Genomic DNA, 22,946 nt, shown 5'->3' on the forward strand with positions numbered 1-22,946 from the left:
ATAAACCGATCTGCTAATTGACGCGAATCCTAAAGATAGATCTATTGGGCCTAACGAACCCCATCCAAAGTACCGGATGCTTTAGTACCTCGATGTTGTTTTTATCATGTCCGAAGGATTTCTCGGAATGATAGGGGATATTCTTATATGTATCTTGTTAATGTCGGTTACCAGGTGTTCACCATATGAATGATTATTTTTGTCTCTATGCATGGGACGTATATTTATGAGAATTTGAAATGAAATCTTGTGGTCTATTAAAATATTGAAATGATTGTTATGATAAACTAATGAACTCACCAACCTTTTGGTTGACATTTTAAAGCATGTTTATTCTCAGGTATGAAAGAAATCTTTCGCTGTGCATTTGCTCATTATAGAGATATTACTTGGAGTCATTCATGACATATTTCAAAAGACGTTGCATTCGAGTCGTTGAGTTCATCAAGATTAATATTAAGTCAATTATAGTTGGATATATTATGAAATGATATGCATGCTGTCAACTTTTGATGTAATGAAAGGTTGTCTTTTAAAAACAAATGCAACGTTTGGAAAATGTATCATATAGAGGTCAAATACCTCGCGATGTAATCATATGTTATTGTATTCGTCCTTATGGATTAGGACGGGTCGCTTCAAACATTGTGTACCATTCAAGTGTAATTCATTGCGATTTAAGACTCAGAGTATCGAGGAAATCAATTATAACTAGCTCTTTCGGGGGTTATATCGAAGAAATTTGTTAAATCGTCTCAAAGTATGAAGATAAAGAGCTCACCATCCTACACAATATGATGGATGCTTTAATAGTGGACCCTCTTCGATAGAATTGAAGTAACTAAGGTTAGTCGATGTAATTTGTACCCAACTTTGAATAATCACTTTACAAATTTCTCTTGTGCATGTTTGTAATTCTCATGTTGTGTTAGAGTAGGGTTATGATTAGTAAAGCCCGGCCCGTTTGTGGGTTTAGGATTTCATGTGTAGTCTATATATAGTGGTTAATAATAATATAATTCTCACGGGTTCTATTATCTAACATGGTAATCAGAGCTTAGGTCTAATCCCGAGACCTAGTCGTCATGTCTTTCTATCACCTCCTACCAATACCCTTAAAAAAAAAAAAAAAGATTAGCCGTAGCCTTCTTCTCTTAACCAACCTTACATTCGGCAACATCAAAGCCTTTTTTTTTTCATTATCCTTGATTCTTAAATTCTTAATTCATATTCTTATTGTGCGTGTACCATACACAAGTTCTTGTTTTGATTTGATACCATAAATTAATTATTGTAATCACCTCCTGCCGTCGAGTCAATTTAAAAAAATAAACCTCAAAACATCCGTGTCAATGCCTAAGAACTAAACATGTTTGCAAGTTTTGCTGATATCGATTGTTCTTTTCGTTTAATTTTTCTTTTAGCAGCGGATGACATTTATTTATTTTAATTTTTCTTTTAGCAGCGGATGACATATTTATTTTACTTTCTACTTCTTTTCTTATTTATGATTTAAGAACCTAGTATAATAATAATCGGCGTGGGGCTGAGCCGCCTAGCTTGACTAGGTTCCAAACCCCGAAAAAAAGAGAATATAGTCAAAATTCTTGTTTGCAACGCGTTGAAGAATATTGTTATCGTTGACAGAAATTGCATACCAAAGTGGTACTTGATCCTTAGGCACAAGCCACGGCGTAAAGAAAAAAAAAACGCTACGGAAAAGGAGAAGCCATTAAGACATGCGCAACCAAATCAGCGAATATCGGTCTATTCAGCGCAACAAATCAAGAGAAAAAAAATATATTATGTTTTATTTGTTTATTTGATATTTGTGTTTCCTTCCAGTCCGAACTTTCGCGATTTCGCCGTTCGGACTGGGGGGAGTGTTAGAGTAGGGTTATGATTAGTAAAGTCCGGCTCGTTTGTGGATTTAGGGTTTCATGTGTAGTCTATATATAGTGGTTAATAATAATAATATAATTCTCACGGGTTCTATTATCTAACACTTCATCGTTTAGATTAATGCTTACCACAATTTCTATATATCCTGATTTTTCGCAAAGAAAAAAGTAGTATTATTTGAAAAAATTATTTTGAATTTTTGACCCATGGAAAAGATACATATAAAAGAAGGAACATCATTCTACATTTAAAAGTATTAAGGAAATATTGAACTAGAAGAGAAAATTATGATATGCATATATTATTTGTACAATTAAAATAACCACAAACTTCAAAAGATAAATATCTGTAACCAACATAATGTTGGGGTGCAAACCTATCCCGTATAGGAGGGAGATAAAAATAAATGTATGTATATAAGTTTAAGGGGAAGTCCCTCTAATACCAATTGGTTTTAGAAAAGGACGGACTCTTGAGTTTATATTGCAGGACATTGTGTTTGGGCTATGCGATCTTACAAATGGTATCAGAGCTAGGCTATAGCCCGATGTGGTGAACGACGCAGTGGTGGCGCACCCCTAAGCGCACGGTGCGACATGGCACACCCCTCAGTTTGCCAACGATAATGGAGCCATGGTGCCTTATATCGAAAGTCTTCCTTCCCAAGGCGTGGAAGTGCTGCGTGTCCCGATGGTGAAAGAAAAGTGAAAGAAAGAGATCGGCGGTATAAGAGGCGTGTCCCGGTAGTGACGAAAAGTGAAAGAAAAGAGACCGGTGATATAAGATGGCGGAAGTATCGTTGAAGGGGAGGCTCGGTGATGTGGTCTTCAGTTTGAGGGGAGGATTGTTGGGGTGCAAACCTATCCCACATAGGAGGGAGATAAAAACAAATGTATGTATATAAGTTTAAGGGGAAGTCCCTCTAATACCAATTGGTTTTAGAAAAGGACGGCCTCTTGGGCTTATATTGCAGGACATTGTGTTTGGGCTATGCGATCCTACACATAATTTATCACTTTTTTTCTCAAATTATTTCTTAAAAACAATTTTCAGAGTTATCATTAGAATTTGTCTATTTATTACGGAGTAATATATAGTACTCCAATTTTTCCCCATTGATACCATATAACAACCCCGATTATAGAGCCTCATTAGGCATTTAGGCGTGTGTGTTATGATTAGGATAGGGTCGAGTTTGTTAGAAACAATATGATGAGGTAATCGCGAGTCACGGCGGATACATTTTTGCAATATTAATTTGGAGTATTTTATTTCATGAAAGTGTATTGTATAATTACATACGTTATATTAGATATATACTTGTACGAAAATAGTGTGACATAAAAATTTTTACATATTAAGAGGATTTTTGGGCAAAACATAAGCAATCATATTGATACAAAATGTTTGTTACTATTTGTTATGGCTAGTGTAGAATAAGCACCCTCATTATATGTTGATTACAATATAAGTTAGTTTTTTTGAAGCCCTATAATAATTCAAAATAAGTTTAAGCATTATGACTGTTGGGATAGTTAGTTTTTTTGAAGCCCTATAATAATTCAAAATAAGTTTAAGCATTATGAGTGTTGGGATAGTTCTTGTGAATTTTAGAAAAATGGTAAACAAGAAAGATCGTTTTAAAGAATAATAATAAATAAATTAGGTTTACACAAAAGTAAAAAAAAGTTGAAACTTTAGGTTACATTTTAATAATGAGTTGAAAACAATATTTAATAAATGGATAACGTGAAAGGAAAAAAAGTGCGTGAACAATAAATCGGCCTGTCAGAGTAAACTATTTACTCTTATAAATAGTATCTAGTGTAATGTAATGTAATGTAATAATAATCCGTTTATTCTATACGCCTCATTAGGCATTTAGGTGTGCGTCTTTGAAACCTTGGAGGTTGTTTAGCTGATGTCCTTGTAATTTTTGTGGTTTGTGTTTTGCCTTGGTAATTAGTATATGGGTTTTGATACCTTTAAGCTCCATTTGGTTCACGAAATTTTAAAAGAATTTGATGGAATTGAAATTAAATTCTTTGGACCGCTCCGTTTGGTTGACATATTTTAGAACGAATTAAAATCTACGAGATATTCATTCCTTTGAGATGTTGATGGATTAAAATCTACGAGATATTCTTTCCAACATACTATGAACAATCAAAATATCTTCAAATATTTACGTTTATATTTTACCTACATTTTGACTCGCATTTTTGACGCGCATTTTGCAGAGCGTTTTCGCCGTGCATTTTCGTAACGCATTTTTTAAGGCTCGAGTCAGAAAATGAATAATGAAATTGGAAACGTAATTTTTTTTGTATAAGTTATTTTATAAAATGGAATTTAATTCCTTCACATGTCTGTCAATAAAAACACATTTTCACATTCCATAAAATTCATCAATTCTAATCCCTTTGACATGTAACGATCCGGATTTTTCCAATCGTTTTATACTTATGAGATTAATATTTACATAAATTAAACCTTATCAACATGATAAGCAATCCAAATTGTTGAGACTTATGTTTTTGAAAAGAGTTTTACACAATGTTTGACCGTCCAATTTGACCGATGATATCACGAACTATATAACATACGATAATTATACGTTTGTGTATATATATGTATTTATATATATTTAACATGATCTAAGGATGGTTTAACATCTCATTGTGTACTAATGACAATGAGTTATAAGTATATTTTGAAACTACTAACTTAAGTTTTCAAAACGATAACTATACGTAACATTCTTTGATATATATACTTATAACCTATAATGCTTATACATGTATCGTATATATAATGTATTTAATCACTTTTTAAGGACTTAAATACATAAAACAATATAAGTATATTCACAAAAGATAGCTATATTTGAATTCTCATTCCGTTTCCTCAAGATTTCTATACGTATATCTAGGGTATATATACCCGTATCATACCCAGCTTCTATATGTATTTACTATTGGTATATACACATCAAATCAACATCCTAATCAACATTATTACTGCCCTAGATATGAGGTAACTAGTATTTGTCAAGTAGCATGAATTATTAGTAAGAAAACAAAATTAGGAATCCTTTTCTTTCTTTATAAACTAAAAACGTTTTTATGAATGAACACCATTTCTTCACTCCATTTTCTCATACCTACACCCTCATTTCTCTCTCAAAATACTCCTAACTTCATACTTGATCATCTCCAAACATTTTTCCCATCATTTAGTTACAATTACAAGCCTTAAACACCATAAGAAAACTCTTTCAAGAACATATCAAAATAACCACCCATTTGAAGAAGTATACTTCCAACCTTTTGATCTAACTCCACCACTCTTTGATTCCAAGATTTTTTCTTATCTCTTACAGTAACTTTGTCCAAGTAACTTGAGGTAGTAACCTTGTTCATAATCTTGTTCGATTCATAATTATATAGCTATCTTATTTTATGTTGTAAAATTTTAACAACAAGAACATAGTTTGAATGATTTCAAACTTGTTTGCAAACTAAATAGATCCTTCTAACTTAACTTTTAAAACACTTTAAGACCTGTAATATATCATAATGATATGCTAACTTAACAAGATATAACTTGGTTTTACAAAGAACACCTTAAAAACTGAATCTACGTCGTCGGAGTGCAACCGGGGGCTGTTTTGGGTTGGATAATTAAAAACCATCTTGAACTTTGAATTGGAAGTTCATGTTCTGGAAAAATGATATTTCTTATGAATATGTTAACACATAAAAATTTCATGGTTTAACTCAAAGTGTAAGTATTTTTAGAAAAATGATCATTAAATGTTGTTTTTATGATGGAAAATGATCACTTTCATAAGTTTTACCAAAGTTTGACCTATAACCTGTGATTTCGAATACAAACTAAGGTATTTTCAGTTCATATTCTTAAAATTTGACTCGATTCAAGGAAGTGGCAAGTTGAACCAACAAAAACAGAGTTGTAATGAAGAAACTACGACTAAAACAAGATTGGGTATCCGAAGCTAGTTTAGCTACGAAAATATTTGGAGATAAAGTAAATTAAGCATATATTTTCTAATTAATATGATATTTTATATATAATTACTTATGATTTGATTTTATATATTTCAGGATCACCCGTAAACAACACGAGAAGATTAATCATAAGACCTCATGATTGTACGCAACACGTCATTTGACAACACGGTACTTTATGTACGCAACACGTCATTTGACAACATGGTACCATGGGTCGAGATTAATTCTGATCAATACGAATATGATGGGGTCTTTATTTATTTTATTGAGCAACTAATTGTGGACCACTAACATCGGACTGCTAACTACGGACTAAGAAAATATTAAAAGTATTATAAGTATATATATATATATATATATATATATATATATATATATATATATATATATATATATATATATATATATATATATATATATATATATATATATATAACGATTACTTGAAAAGAAAATATGTTGATATATTATATATATATATGGTTAGGTTCGTGATATCTATCGGAGACCAAGTCGAGTTAAATACCTTCAAGGCAAAAGTGAGTATATAGTCCCACTTTTAAACTCTAAATATTTCGGGATGAGAATACATGCATTTTATGATTTACGTTATGGACATAAGTGATTAAAAATATATATTCTACGTTGAGTTGTACCACTGGCATACTTCCGTGTAACTTGGTAACTACTATTTACATGAGGTATTGTAAACGCGAATCCTGTTGATAGATCTATCGAGCATGACAACCCCAACCGGACTGGACGACCAGTATTCAACGGTTGCACAGTACTTCGTTTCAGTGACTACACTTGGTACGGTGTAGTAAGATTTCATAATAAAGGGAATATGCGACGTTGATTAAATGTTAAGTATGGTTATCAAGTGCTCAACAACTTAGAATATTTTTATTAAAACGTTTATGTATATGAAATATTGTGGTCTATATTAATAACGCTGCTAGCATTAAACCTATATCTCACCAACTTTATGTTGACGTTTAAAACATGTTTATTCTCAGGTTCCTAGAAGTCTTCCGCTGTTTGAATATATGTTAGAGAAACCATGTGCATGGAGTCATACATGTTTTATTCGAGGAAGCATTGCATTCACAAAATCATTACCGTGTATTTATTTTGACTGCATTGTCAATGGAAGTATTCTTGTAAACTGTTATTTACGGTGATTGTCTATATGTAGAAATCATCAGATGTCGAAAACATTGAATTTTAAATATTCATTTATGGTATATCTTTTCAAAAGAATGCAATGTTTATAAAACGTATCATATAGAGGTCAAATGCCTCGCGATGTAATCATATGTTATTGTATTCGTCCCTATGGATTGGGTCGGGTCGTTTCATGTGGTATCAGAGCGGTGGTCTTAGTGAACCAGGTCTGCATTAGTGTGTCTAACTGATAAGTTGTTAGGTTGCATTAGTGAGTCTGGACTTCGACCGTGTCTGCATGTGAAAATTTTGCTTATCATTTTGTGTCGAAAATCATCTACTTATCATCCGTAGGAAATTACCTGCTTATCATCTTAAGTCTAAACGCGTCTTACTGCATTCATTGCATGAATGGTGTATAGACAAAATTCATATCTTAGCGTATTTGCTAATTCATATCTACGCGTATCTGTTACTGTAAACTTTGTCTGACATATTCCATAAATCCCTCCGTAATCTACGAGATCTTTTGTTCTATATATGTGGATATTCTATATAATTAGAATACCATCCGATAGCTGGAAAATAATTTCATATCGAAAAATCCTTTATTCAATCATACGAAATGGAACTCGTCACTAGTTGAAGTCCCTCGGATTCCGATATGGAATACCACTCAAGCTCCGAAAGCAGTGTGACCGGAATGGGTCAACCAATCAGTCATCATCTATTTTGGATGGATTGGGGATGGGTTTGTAGCCTCCTCAATCATTGGAGACAAGAAGAAGGTGATCCCTTCCATCCACCAAATTGCCCTCTTGACGATGAACCTGAAGCACTTACCGGCGAACCTGTTCGAGAAACCATTTTCTCTCTCATTTCCAGAGTATCTCGTCACGATTATATACTACATCAAATTCTAGATTTTATTTATCCACTCGTCCGAACCGACAATCACCCCGGTGTAATAGAAGAAGTCAACGAGCTTCGCACTCGGGTAGTGGCTTTGGAGAATACGGTATGAAGGTTACAAACACCATCAGCAGCATCAGCAGCATAACCAGTACCGTCAATAACATCAACATCGCAAGCCTCAATACCCTAAGCACCAGCAGCTTCACCAGCATCAACGTTATCACCATCATCAACATCAACAGGATCATTACCACCACCAACAATCACATCCGCATCACACGCCTCAATATCACCATCCGTACCTCGGATATCAACGTCACACGCACCATAGATACCAAGAAGTACCAACAACAACAAACGATGAAGTATTGATTCATAACTTCATCGGAGAAACATTCTATGGTGATTATGTAATCTCTAAAGACATAGAGATTACCTATTTCTGCCTTAACCATAAATCAGATGAGTGGATAGAAATGATAAAAGGAAGAGTAGAAACCCCAACAAGAATGATGCGTAAGGTACAAGCTAGACTTGTTTTACCAACATCATCAGCAGTACCCTTAGCCTCACCAACACAGTCAGTGCTGTCAACATCGTTAGAATCGTCAGCAACTTTAACATCACAAGCTCCACCAGTTCAAGAATCACCGTGGACATCATCAATAACGCGTATATTTCATCAACGAGTTATGAAGTAACTCATTCTTCTGAAGAATTTATATAAATATTTTATATATATGAATTCGGAAACCAAAATAAATCTTTTCGTACTAAGCTATTAAGTATGAATTGAAAAAGGGTAGATACTACTCGTTTAAATTCATACTACAAATATGCAATGATGTACGTCCTTCGTCAGCAACTTAATCATCGTTAACTACAATCCATGTTTCAATTCAATGAATTTCGTTTTATAATAAACCAAGTGTATTATTCAATAATATGTTTGATTTTACACTTTCATCTTCAATGTACTCGAAGCTTACTGGGAAACAACATTCATATCTTGCGAAGTTAGCAAGAGTTCAATGAGTATCAGCATGATTCACTAAGGAAATATATATAAGAATAAATAATGAAGTATTGATCCATAACTTCATTAATATTCTGTAAAGAATATGTGGCTCCTAATCGTTTTAGAGATTACTTATTCTAGCTCAAACCAAAAATCAAATGAGTCTAATATTATATTGACTTATTAAATTCATGATTACATCTGAAGAAGATATATATGTACATATATTTTCATAAAGATTGTAATAAAATTCTCTGGTACAAAACATTACTTGGGAAAATTTTTTTAACGGGTAGGTAATACCCGAGAGATATATAAATTCACGATTAATATGATTATATTCTTCGACTCTGATTCAACAATCATCAACTATACTCACTACCTTCACAATAATATACATTCTTTCATAGAAATCAAAACAACCATTTTCATCCAAATTTGATTACGACAAAACGAAATCCAAGTCAAGACTTAATAGAAGACATCACTCTTAGGACTCTTACATCTTTCAAAACTATACTTTGACTTCAAAACTATGCTAGAACATCATTCGATTCTTGGAACCCAGAAAAGTATTTGTATCATTCAAAGTCCTAAAACATCATATGTATATTAACAATTACAATCTATGATCAAACCCTTCGAAATTCCTGAAGACACTTCAAATAATGGACAATCGAGATGATGATCCAACCACACATTACCCGCAGTCTTGCACCTGAAAAGCTCTCGAAACCAAGGACATAATTTAACACGTATCCGCGTTAAATATTTTAGCATTTATTAGCAAAAATAACTTTGCGATTCCTTTTCAAAATAGCAAATTTTGTCACAGTTTCAGCAAATCAACCTCGACTTTCCATTCGAAGTAGCCTTATTATAACCTGTAATACATACGATTACCCTTTTGTTACCAGGGAACCTTTTATATTCCACGACATTATCAGCAGATGTACCAGCAAGTCGTTACCCCTTTGGCGGAATCAACAATGGATATTTTGAAATCTCGCAGCGTTTCTATTTCAGCAGTTATATATATATACAACGTCTATCCCCAAGAATTACATATTTCAAATGTGAAGTTTCTGAAAAATGCTTCAGTCTACGAATTAGTGCTATGAAGTTTTGGAAAAGACTGATAAAGTGGTAAAGACAGTAGACAACAATTACGGTCAGAAGTTTGACAATAAAGAATAATAGATTGGAAAAGTTCGAACGAAAAATTTGGTACTGGAAAACGGATTGAGCAAAGTATAAAGGAGGTCGTGGACAAATCATAATGACGAAATCTACCTTCAAAGGATTCAAATGATTCAGTGTCTGCTGAAACCATTAGTAAGAACCTTACTCCTTATTCTAAACCTTCACAGACAGATTTTCTGCGTCATTCCCTGATCTTAGATATTCTAAGATATCATCGTATTTTTCATTATAAATATCTCCGATATTTCTGAAGATATAGTCCCAACTATCCTCATCAAAAATCATTTATCTCTTCACAATATTTGCGTTACAACATAAAAGAAACTGTGTTAGTTTCTAAATTCTGAAAAATTCGAGTTTAAAATATGAATGTTTTGAAGTAGTGTTGGAAACTGAAGCATGAATTAGTATAATATAATGACACTTGATCAACGTGATTATATTACAGTAATTCATGCTGAGTTTCTAAATGGAACATAATGATTCACAGATCATAACGTCATCATCTGCCATGTTACACAACTCTTACATTCTACCAAATCTCCAAACATATTAAGAACATATCTCCTTGATAATTCTATCTTTTCGAACATTCTGGTAACTTACCAAATCAATATCGTGCAATTACTATTTCCTTCTTAGAACATTAACTATGTTTATTTCAAAATCCATACCTACGAATTCCGGACCATTATTCGCTTGACTCGAAGTCGGGAAGAGGAAACAGAAGTATGGAACTGTTGAATATAAAAGAAAATATAAAGCTCGACAACAACAAATAAATTACAAACCGTGTATATCAATACGTATTGCAATGTAAAGGCACGGGAGAATTAACAATACTATAACCTCAAGGTAATAGTAGAAATAAATAAAATTCTCCGGAGGTAGATGAAAAAGAAGAATGACAGAGATGAAAGTTAAGAGTATATCCAGGATCAGTACTGGATGAAGCATACTGATAAATGTTTTAAAGTATGAATTGAGGGAGGAAGAATAGAAGGTATGAGTTGTAAGGAAATGAAGGGAGGTGGATTTATAGTAAAAGATCCGACAGAGCAATCAAAATAGATGATCGCATTTAAAGCGGATTCTAATTTCCTTGATTATCGAAGAATCAAATCTCATTATGAAGATTTTACTCCAAATCTCTTGAACTTGGAAATCAATCCTATCTACGTCAAAAGATATGACGAATCTATACCTACTCATTTCACCCTTTGGTGATAGCCTCACTCGTACTCTTCACAAAAATCAAATTGCTTTATCAATATTACTTGATGATAATAAAACTCTAATTTCCAACTCGTATACGTCATGAAAACATACTTATTGTCAGCCATGACCATCCCATTCAAATTTCGGGACGAAATTTATTTAACGGGTAGGTACTGTAACGACCCGGATTTTTCCAATCGTTTTATACTTATGAGATTAATATTTACATAAATTAAACCTTACCAACATGATAAGCAATCCAAATTGTTGAGACCTGTGTTTTTGAAAAGAGTTTTACACAACGTTTGACCGTCCAATTTGACCGATGATATCACGAACTATATAACATACGATAATTATACGTTTGTGTATATATATGTATTTATATATATTTAACATGATCTAAGGATGGTTTAACATCTCATTGTGTACTAATGACAATGAGTTATAAGTATATTTTGAAACTACTAACTTAAGTTTTCAAAACGATAACTATACGTAACATTCTTTGATATATATACTTATAACCTATAATGCTTATACATGTATCGTATATATAATGTATTTAATCACTTTTTAAGGACTTAAATACATAAAACAATATAAGTATATTCACAAACGATAGCTATATTTGAATTCTCATTCCGTTTCCTCAAGATTTCTATACGTATATCTAGGGTATATGTACCCGTATCATACCCAGCTTTTATATGTATTTACTATTGGTATATACACATCAAATCAACATCCTAATCAACATTATTACTGCCCTAGATATGAGGTAACTAGGATTTGTCAAGTAGCATGAATTATTAGTAAGAAAACAAAATTAGGAATCCTTTTCTTTCTTTATAAACTAAAAACATTTTTATGAATGAACACCATTTCTTCACTCCATTTTCTCATACCTACACCCTCATTTCTCTCTCAAAATACTCCTAACTTCATACTTGATCATCTCCAAGCATTTTTTCCATCATTTAGCTTCAATTACAAGCCTTAAATACCATAAGAAAACTCTTTCAAGAACATATCAAAATAACCACCCATTTGAAGAAGTATACTTCCAACCTTTTGATCTAACTCCACCACTCTTTGATTCCAAGATTTTTTCTTATCTCTTATAGTAACTTTGTCCAAGTAACTTGAGTTAGTAACCTTGTTCATAATCTTGTTCGATTCATAATTATATAGCTATCTTATTTTATGTTGTAAAATTTTAACAACAAGAACATAGTTTGAATGATTTCAAACTTGTTTGCAAACTAAATAGATCCTTCTAACTTAACTTTTAAAACACTTTAAGACCTGTAATATATCATAATGATATGCTAACTTAACAAGATATAACTTGGTTTTACAAAGAACACCTTAAAAACTGAATCTACGTCGCCGGAGTGCAACCGGGGGCTGTTTTGGGTTGGATAATTAAAAACCATCTTGAACTTTGAATTGGAAGTTCATGTTCTGGAAAAATGATATTTCTTATGAATATGTTAACACATAAAAATTTCATGGTTTAACTCAAAGTGTAAGTATTTTTAGAAAAATGATCATTAAATGTTGTTTTTATGATGGAAAATGATCACTTTCATAAGTTTTACCAAAGTTTGACCTATAACCTGTGATTTCGAATACAAACTAAGGTATTTTCAGTTCATATTCTTAAAATTTGACTCGATCCAAGGAAGTGGCAAGTTGAACCAACAAAAACGGAGTTGTAATGAAGAAACTACGACTAAAACAAAATTGGGTATCCGAAGCTAGTTTAGCTACGAAAATATTTGGAGATAAAGTAAATTAATCATATCTTTTCTAATTAATATGATATTTTATATATAATTACTTATGATTTGATTTTATATATTTCAAGACCACCCGTAAACAACACGAGAAGATTAATCATAAGACTTCATGATTGTACGCAACACGTCATTTGACAACACGGTACTTTATGTACGCAACACGTCCTTTGACAACATGGTACCATGGGTCGAGATTAATTCTGATCAATACGAATATGATGGGGTCTTTATTTATTTTATTGAGCAACTAATTGTGGACCACTAACATCGGACTGCTAACTACGGACTAAGAAAATATTAAAAGTATTATAATTATATATATATATATATATATATATATATATATATATATATATATATATATATATATATATATATATATATATATATATATATATATATATATATATATGTAACGATTACTTGAAAAGAAAATATGTTGATATATTATATATATATGGTTAGGTTCGTGATATCTATCGGAGACCAAGTCGAGTTAAATACCTTCAAGGCAAAAGTGAGTATATAGTCCCACTTTTAAACTCTAAATATTTCGGGATGAGAATACATGCATTTTATGATTTACGTTATGGACACAAGTGATTAAAAATATATATTCTACGTTGAGTTGTACCACTGGCATACTTCCCTGTAACTTGGTAACTACTATTTACATGAGGTATTGTAAACGCGAATCCTGTTGATAGATCTATCGGGCCTGACAACCCCAACCGGACTGGACGACCAGTATTCAACGGTTGCACAGTACTTCGTTTCGGTGACTACACTTGGTACGGTGTAGTAAGATTTCATAATAAAGGGAATATGCGACGTTGATTAAATGTTAAGTATGGTTATCAAGTGCTCAACAACTTAGAATATTTTTATTAAAACGTTTATGTATATGAAATATTGTGGTCTATATTAATAACGCTGCTAGCATTAAACCTATATCTCACCAACTTTATGTTGACGTTTAAAGCATGTTTATTCTCAGGTTCCTAGAAGTCTTCCGCTGTTTGAATATATGTTAGAGAAACCATGTGCATGGAGTCATACATGTTTTATTCGAGGAAGCATTGCATTCACAAAATCATCACCGTGTATTTATTTTGACTGCATTGTCAACGGAAGTATTCTTGTAAACTGTTATTTACGGTGATTGTCTATATGTAGAAATCATCAGATGTCGAAAACATTGAATTTTAAATATTCATTTATGGTATATCTTTTCAAAAGAATGCAATGTTTATAAAACGTATCATATAGAGGTCAAATGCCTCGCGATGTAATCATATGTTATTGTATTCGTCCCTATGGATTGGGTCGGGTCGTTTCATGACACATTTCCACAAACACATTATTCCAACCAAACGGGGTCTTAGTTCTTGATTCAAGGATTGTGTCACGGTTTGATGGTGTCAGGTGGCTTGTGGTCCTGTGAATGTTTTTTTGGGTGTTTGTGTCTGCCTGCACGCTGCGGTGCATGCGTTGCGTGTGATGATCTAGACACCATTAAATATGCATTTGAAGTGACCTTTGTACTAGTAACGCATAACCTTTATGGTGACACTTTTTTTTTTTGGTAAAAATATTAATATGTATATATAAAGGAACTGAGGTTCCGGTGGAGCAACATTAAGCAGATCAAAACGATCTGTAACGGGAGTACTTGGTCACAGACGACCAAAACTCCATAACACTTACTCTATTCGTTCTAAACACACTGAATGACTACATTAAATACAGAGCGAGTACATTCGGAAATACACTTGAAATGCCAAGCAACAAACACCACCTTACCTAAGCCTAATACAAACACATAACCCGACCCCGTATCTAACCCCGCATCATCACCCTCCGAAGCCGCCAATCCGAATCATTCACCGGGCAACCCAAGAACACCTAACCCGAAGCCTATTTACCGAAGTCAACAAAGTCAACGCCGGCAACAACATCAAGCATATAAAATACCCAACGACGGAAAAAATGGAATGAATGAACCAAACCAGCCGCAACATCAATACCAAATGCCGAACCAAACCATAAAGGAGCCAGTCATCCCTGCCAAATTTTCTAAGGACATTTACAAACCCTCAGACCCCAAGCAGTCAACTCGAATCATTCGGGTTTCAACAAAAAACACGCTCAATCGCAAACCCACCAAAACCCGCCCAACCCCACCGCAGAACCCGAAACGCCCAAAGTACCTGTAGAGTTCCGAAGGAACTCTCCGCCTACAACTACCATGGAAGAATCACAGCTCAGCAAAGAAAGTCAAGGGGACCAGCAGCAGAAATCTTCAACCTAACCGAACCAAACCCAAAAATCAACCCCAAAACACAACCAACTCCCAGATCCCGAGCAAGTATTACACGGAATCGCCGCCCGGTAGCCGAAATCGTGACCAGAGAAGAAAAACGGATCGATTGACGTCGGAGAAAAAAATAACTAAGCAACCGAGCTTTATTTCGACGGAAAGCAATAAAATCCGAACCACCGGCGAGATGCCGGTGGTCGGAAACGGTAGTAACAGGAGGCTACAAACCGTTGGAGTGATAGGTCAAAGAAATTAAGAGTGAAAATTTAGATAAAAGGAAAGATAATCAAAAGAAAAGTAGCTAGTTGATCGGAGAAAAGAAAGTTACCAGTGAGGTACAAGAGAGAAATTGAAAAAGGGATGAGGATGGGCACAAATCTCAAGTCAGACAAAATGTTTGGTTAGGGATGATGTTGGAAACTTGTATGAATCTTTCAAATGGATGTAGATAGATCTTTATGGTGACACTATAAGTGACATTTGTGTTGGGTTAATTGTTATCTTCGGTTTGACACCAAGGTACATTGCTTTTGTTCATCGAGTAAAAGACTGGACAAAGGACTAAACTAAATTACCATCAAAGACTAGAGTCAATTTTACAACATCATGTTGCTACAATGACAATCCAGCCACGGAATTCAATACACTTGAGAAATGAAGTCGACAAACAATATAAAACATGTACGATTCATTCAAGTATATGGTAAGAATGTATTCTGCTGTTGATATTTGCTTCATAAAGCACGAAAATCAAATTTGAAAAAGGTCTACCAATACCTACTTGATCAACTGCTTCTACAATTAATTAGTTGAAAACTGATTATCACATAGCCTGATCCTACAGGGTTTCTATGTATGCTCTTGCTTTAATCATCTGAATACTCATCACACATCATTGTTGCAAGCTGATTAAACAAGGATACAGTTGATGGTCATTTCATTGCAAATATACATACTCAAGTAAGAAAAGATGCTTACGTAAAAAAAGGCTAAGCCATTTCATGAAATCACACATATGCTATGTGCATAAATCATTCAATGATAAGAAACCATTCTATAAACTATGATGACCTCATCTCACAAAGTTCATGACTCATTATTATTAAAGAAGATTAACGAATAGACCTATATGTTTATCTATCATAACAAGAAAAAAACATTAAAACAGACAGATCCATGTCATTCCGTATTTCCTTCTCGATCTTCATCTAGTCTTGTCAAGGCCTACAAATGAAGCATGTGCCACTTATTAACAACGATGGACAATTTCAAGATAAACTCACATTTATAAAGGCATACAAAAAAATGATTGTTCAAACTAGCGTACAGGTCTTACATGCTTAGTGATCTAGATACACTATTCAATAGACACTAACGTACCTCGAATTGAGTGGAGGAGGGGCCTATGACTCGTTGTTAGATATCTAATCAATAAAAAAAACAAATAATTAGGAAAACGATTTAGAGCCATAGCACAAACTATTGCTAAAAGAAAAAGTTTACTATATTTGACAACATGCATCCTTGAAAGATCATAGGATTCATAGCAAAAACAAACCATGGCTCTTGTTTTAGCAAAGTTATATGAAAGGGTCTTATCTCACAAGATTAAATTTTTCACATTTGAGAACTTGCAAAAGCAAGAAATAGTCAATGAATGCCTTGACTAAGAACCTTAAACCTATAATGAACAACAACTGCTATATGTATAAAACAATTTTGAAGAGCATGGAACTGAATAGACCATGTATACACACATAAACACACCTTTAGACAATTAGACACAATAGTACATAATCAACTGTTATAAGGCTCTTGGCCAACTAACTTGAAATTCATGGAGTTACGTCACTATCAATATTCAAAACTATCTTCAAATCATGAAAACAACACAAAATATTCACTTCACATACTATACCAACATAATTACCTAAGCCACCGCATACAGTAGAATTCAATATCACAAAGTAATAACCAAACAATGACAAACTCATGTGAAAATCAAAGTTTTACCTTCAGGAAGCCAACTGTAACCACGTTGAGAAAGCGTAAGCATCGAAGTCATCACTGCTGATGCAGTAGCAGTGTGAAAAGGTTGCAATGATTCCAAACAAGCACTCATTTCAGCTGGACACCTAAACACATATAGATATATAAACTACAAGCAATTATTCAAAAACATCAATTCAGATTCACTAAAGCATTGTACTTTTTCCAATTAAACCCTAAACAAACCAAATAAGCATAGCAATTTTGTATATCATCACAATATCCTTATGAGTGAAGTACAAAACAAACAAAAGGGTTTGAAGAAACCCTAGATCTGTGCGTGAGTTTGAATGGTGGGTTGGTTACCTGAAGATGCGATTGGACAGAGAATTTTGGCTACCGATGCGAAAGGAAGTGCGAGCAGATTTGGCCTGAGAGGATGCTCGTGTCGCCGCGCTACGGACGGCGGGTGACCGGAAAATTGAACGAGCGGCGGCCGCTACAGTCGCCATTTTTTTACGTTTGAAAGTATATCTGATGGTTTTATGTGATTCAGGATTTGTCAAAAGGGTTTATTGACTTTGGGTGCGTTTGATAAAAATGAATGATTTAGTGTTGAATGATTCAAAATTTAAATGATTCAGAATCTGAATGGTTCAAAACTTCTGAATAAGGTTTGATCTGAATGAAAATAAGCTGTTTGATAATCATTTAGAATGAACGATATGAACTGACTAAAACTACCTTATTAATGTGTGACATGAATGAAAATTCAATATACTTGTTAGTTAGGTAATCAGGATATAATTTGAAGAGAATATTATAGATAATTTAGGCTCTTAATGGTTAAGAGAGTGTTTCATCTCTGAATGGTTCAGAGCTGAATTCTGAACCATTCAGCACCATATGTCATTCAGATGTCAGAAACAAACGTACTGAATGCTAAATGGTTCAGCATTCAGTGCTGAACCATTTCATTAAGAAGCAAACAAACGCACCCTTTAAGTCCTTAGGCCGAGTGTATTTTATCGTTTTTCACCGAACCGAATGTCAACCAAGTATGGGTACTACCTAATTTATTCGATGCGTCTATTTTTTAATATTTGAATTACTAAATTAGTAATCTCAATCTTAGTTTGTTTTAAGCTTAAAATATTTTTTTTAACAGGAACACAGGGAGACTAAATCACTCATGCGATCATCTCCCGTAATTACATAACTCGCCATCAATTGCTGTCCTAGAAGAAACTCGGACCAATCCGAAGTCCCCATGCCTGATGTACCCGCAACACGATGTGCGAAAGCGATCATAGGTGAATTTCAAGATCAACTCGTTTTGTCATCTTTGATATAAATTATGTGAATCGAGAACATTAAAAGAGAACATTAATAGAGTCAAAAATGTTTCAAGATTCAAGAATAATTTCAATCTAAAACCCATTATTTAACATGAGGATTATACTTAAGTGTATTAGTAGTTTGAAACAAAACGTGACATTAGAGGTTATAAACTATAGAAAGACTTGGGCTAGTTTAAGGACTTTAGGTAATATCGGGATGGTTATATATTTTTTGTCAAATTTACGTGATTGCCTTTAGGGATGGCGCCCGCGGGTAACGGGCACGGGTTCTATATACCCGCGACCCGCCCGTCGGGTTATTTTTTTTACTCGTTGAGACCCGTTACCTGCCCGCGGGTAAAAAAAATTTGTCCATGCCCGTGACCCGCGGATACCCGTGACCCGCGGGTAACCCGCGGGTAATAATAATATACAACTTCGTTATTATTTTTTTCTATAAAAGTTAGTAAATTTTATTAATTATAAACAATATGTACAATTAAACATGTGTAATATGACGTGAAAGTCAAGTTTTTTACTGTTGGTTAAGATTCAAAGCATAATACTCAAAAGATAATTACTTTGTTTTAATGATGACACACAAGAACTGAGAAATTAAATCATATGTATGACGACATGAGTTCATGAACCTAAACTATCTCTAGCAAAAGACCAATAACTAAGAAATCATCTTGGGAAAATTTCTACACGGCTGCACCACGGTCGACCGTGACATCAACCGTGTGTGTCCTGCACCAACGAGTTCAAGAACTGCAAATCCACGGCTGAACTCACGGACGACCGCAGCCCGACCGCAGTTCTTTCTGTTACCAATCTTGACCAAATAAAGTTTGACTAGTTCCCGGCATCTATAATTTACAAAACCTTTTTAAACATGCTTATAATAGTTGCCCTCTTTGATCTTAAAAAAGTTTTGAACCAAAAGATGCTAATTTTCATTAATCACACCAAATGACATCTTAATGACACTTTAAGCTTGATTTAGGCTAAAACACTCAAGTGTCATATCCCTTTACCCCAATTCATAATATCATTTAAACATACTAATAATGGTCATTAAAGTCCCAATTAAAGAGTTGCTCTCTCATTAGTTCTATGTATCATTATTTGTGTAAGTATGTAATTAGTTCAAGTCTAGTCAAGTTGTAACAAGAATCATCATGTTCAAACTAGATTCAAACTAGTTCAATTAAGTTGTAACAATGTTCTAAAGGGCAAGAAACTCCCATAAGCTAAATGACAAGTGATTAAGAAGGTTGATGAAGAGTTTTGGAAGTTAATGGTTTGTCAAGAGACAAAAATCTGCAATTACCTCTTTTGATAATCAATGACAATTGGTCAATGATTAAAGACTTTCTTCTTTAAAGGACATATCAACTTTCAAGCTTATGTCCAAAACATAAAGGGTAATAAGGATAATTTCAGAAGTAATTGGCCACTAGTTGCAGCTACTCAACAAGGCAAAATGAAAAATTTCAAAGGACAAAAACGACCACAAAAATCAGATGTCAGAAGTACACGGTCGAACTACGGTCGACCGTGCAGTGAGCCGTATGACTTCCAGACAGATTTCTCTTTCCTATAAAATTCAAACCTTGAAGCATTTGAAGACTCACCTCTTGCACTCATATTTTCTCATACTTACTGATATCATTCTTATACTCAATTTGTAATCTTTTAGAGTGATTCTAGCAAGAGTACTTGTAAGCTTAAAGTTGTAAGTTTACTTGTAAACTATCTTCTTAAATGGATCTAGAGGATAGTTGTGTTTTCACTAGGATAAGTTCATTAGGATTTTGTGGTAAGAGCTATAGGTGTTTGTGAAGTCTTCAAAGGGACGTAAGAGTTCACAAGGGGCGGCTTATCGAAGTACTAGTGTTGTATCCGGACACTCCACCGAGTTTGGAGTATCATAGTGAAGAAAAATCTCAATTCGTAGAATTGAGGAGTGGATTAAGGAAGATTAGTTAACATCTTCCCGAACCACTATAAATCGTTGTGTTTGTTCACTCTTCCCTTATTTTTTATTTACAATTTAACTTATATTTGTATTGTTAGCATTATTAGAGAACAAACATTTCAAATCACACTATATCAAGTTCAAGTTCAACAAAATGCTAAAGAATTTTTTTTAAAAAATCGACTAAGTAACTATTCACCCCCCCTCTAGTTACTTACATTTACTTATATGTAACATTATATTTTTAATCATTATTGTATTACAAGTAAAATCTCCTTTAAATTGATAATTGTATGTATAAACTTACGGATAAATTAAAAAAAGTATCATAAACTAGCGGGTCGGGTTTTACCCGCGACGGGTGGTATGTACCCGCGACCCGCCCGCGGCCCGTTGGCGGGTATAATTTATTACCCGTACCCTGCCCACGGGTAAGATTTTATGATTTTACCCGCCCATCACGGATCGGGTACCCGCGGGTCACGGGTTTTTTCTCGCCCATTGTGATCCCTAATTGCCTTTTTAGTTTGTACCTTAGTTTATTTGCAAAGCGTCCCTTGCATAGTTACCATGGTTTGCAATAGGTACACGGTTGGTTCTGACACTGATGAGCGTTAGTCGAGTCTCGATAATTACCTCATATACGCCTCGTAGGATAATTTTATTCATCCAATTTTACCATTTTTTTTTTATTATCAAAATTCAAATTAAAAACCCACTCCCTAATACAAGACCACAATTCTTCTTTTCATGCCTCACAATATATATACGTAGTACTATTTATGCCAGTGGCGATTCCAGAAACGAAACTCAAGGGGGTCCCCGATTTTTTTTCCAATACTAATTATATTTTATTGTTAGTTTAATGGTTGTTTACCTTTAAAAAATTACAAATTCAAAGTATATATGGGGTCCGACTAGTTAAATTTAGTGGTATCGTATTCAGTTTAAAGGAAATGTTATTAATTCGAAAATTATATAGGGTCGTGTAGTTAAATTTAGTGGTGTCACATACATTTTAAAGGATATTTTTTACACAAAATTTTTAAACTAGTGGTATCCCGTGATCCACGGGTACTCGCCCTTGATTTATGCTCATATAAACCATAAGAAATATCCTAATCATCATAACCTAATTTGAAACGTGAAATCATCCATTTGGCCACCATCGGTTAAATCTTGTGTTCAGGAAATCAAAGGACTACAAATCTCACTCTATCTTACTCCACACTCTCCCCTTCATCCATCCTCTAGCAATATGGTTGTCGACAGTAATCACGAGGTAAGTTTTGATGTTACGTTTTGTGTCTTTGATTTGACTTCCCAAAATTTGATTTTGCTATGATGGTGCAGTGTCATAAGTTCTTTTGGTGGAAGAAGGTGGCCGGATGTGATCAGTCAGTTAACCTACAGTCATCAATGGATTTAAGAAAGGGAATTTGTGATTGGGTTAATACTAGAGATATTGGATTTAAAATAAGGGATTTTGCCCGTGACCACCAAATCGTAGCAAATGACGGTGATTAATCAAGTGAAAAAAAGTTCAAATTTTATCTATAATATATTACAAAACACATGAACCAACCACATATTACATTTTATCCAAAATTCAAATTCAATTTCAAAGTAGTAATAAATATAGTACTCCGTCAATTAAACGTATATGCATGTAAGAGTTTCATTTTTCTTCTAATCTCAAACCCCGTATTCCTTTTTACCCACAAAATCAGAAACTTAAAATATATCAAACAACCAACGAATGTTTGCTTTATTGGTATCATGTCTCAGTGTGAAAGGGCCCGCGATTAGTTGCCAATCAACTCGGGTTCAATTCCTGGGGTCGGAAGGTTTTCTCTCCAATTTCTTGCGATTAGTTGCCAAGCAACCCGAGTATGAGTTTTTTTTTCTAGCGTGTATGTGTGCAAATGATGAGGGTCATTGATATACATGATCCATTAATGTAAATTCGCCGTTCAAAAAAAAAAAAAAAAAATAGACCAAACAAAAAAATTAGACTCCTCTATAAACAACAATCAAGCTTCAACCCCATAATC

At 33.8% G+C, this 22,946-nt stretch overlaps 1 protein-coding gene across 2 annotated transcripts; it reads right to left on the bottom strand.

The window, feature by feature from the left end:
- Positions 1-16,504: 16,504 nt before the first annotated feature.
- On the bottom strand, positions 16,505-18,127 carry LOC139855683 (protein NUCLEAR FUSION DEFECTIVE 6, mitochondrial-like). 2 transcript variants are annotated; one of them, XM_071844929.1, is made up of 4 exons: positions 17,938-18,127; positions 17,596-17,717; positions 16,963-17,006; positions 16,505-16,806 (listed from the first exon to the last, which is right to left on the bottom strand). In XM_071844929.1, the coding sequence occupies exons 1-3, from the start codon at positions 18,081-18,083 to the stop codon at positions 16,999-17,001; spliced, it is 276 nt and encodes a 91-aa protein (XP_071701030.1). In that variant the 5' UTR covers positions 18,084-18,127; the 3' UTR covers positions 16,505-16,806; positions 16,963-16,998. The 2 variants fall into 2 exon arrangements, with proteins under 2 accessions (XP_071701030.1, XP_071701029.1); XM_071844928.1 differs by lacking the exon at positions 16,963-17,006.
- Positions 18,128-22,946: the final 4,819 nt, after the last annotated feature.

The sequence above is a fragment of the Rutidosis leptorrhynchoides genome, chromosome 6 (assembly GCF_046630445.1).
Source record: "Rutidosis leptorrhynchoides isolate AG116_Rl617_1_P2 chromosome 6, CSIRO_AGI_Rlap_v1, whole genome shotgun sequence".
Classification (NCBI taxonomy): Eukaryota; Viridiplantae; Streptophyta; class Magnoliopsida; order Asterales; family Asteraceae; genus Rutidosis; species Rutidosis leptorrhynchoides.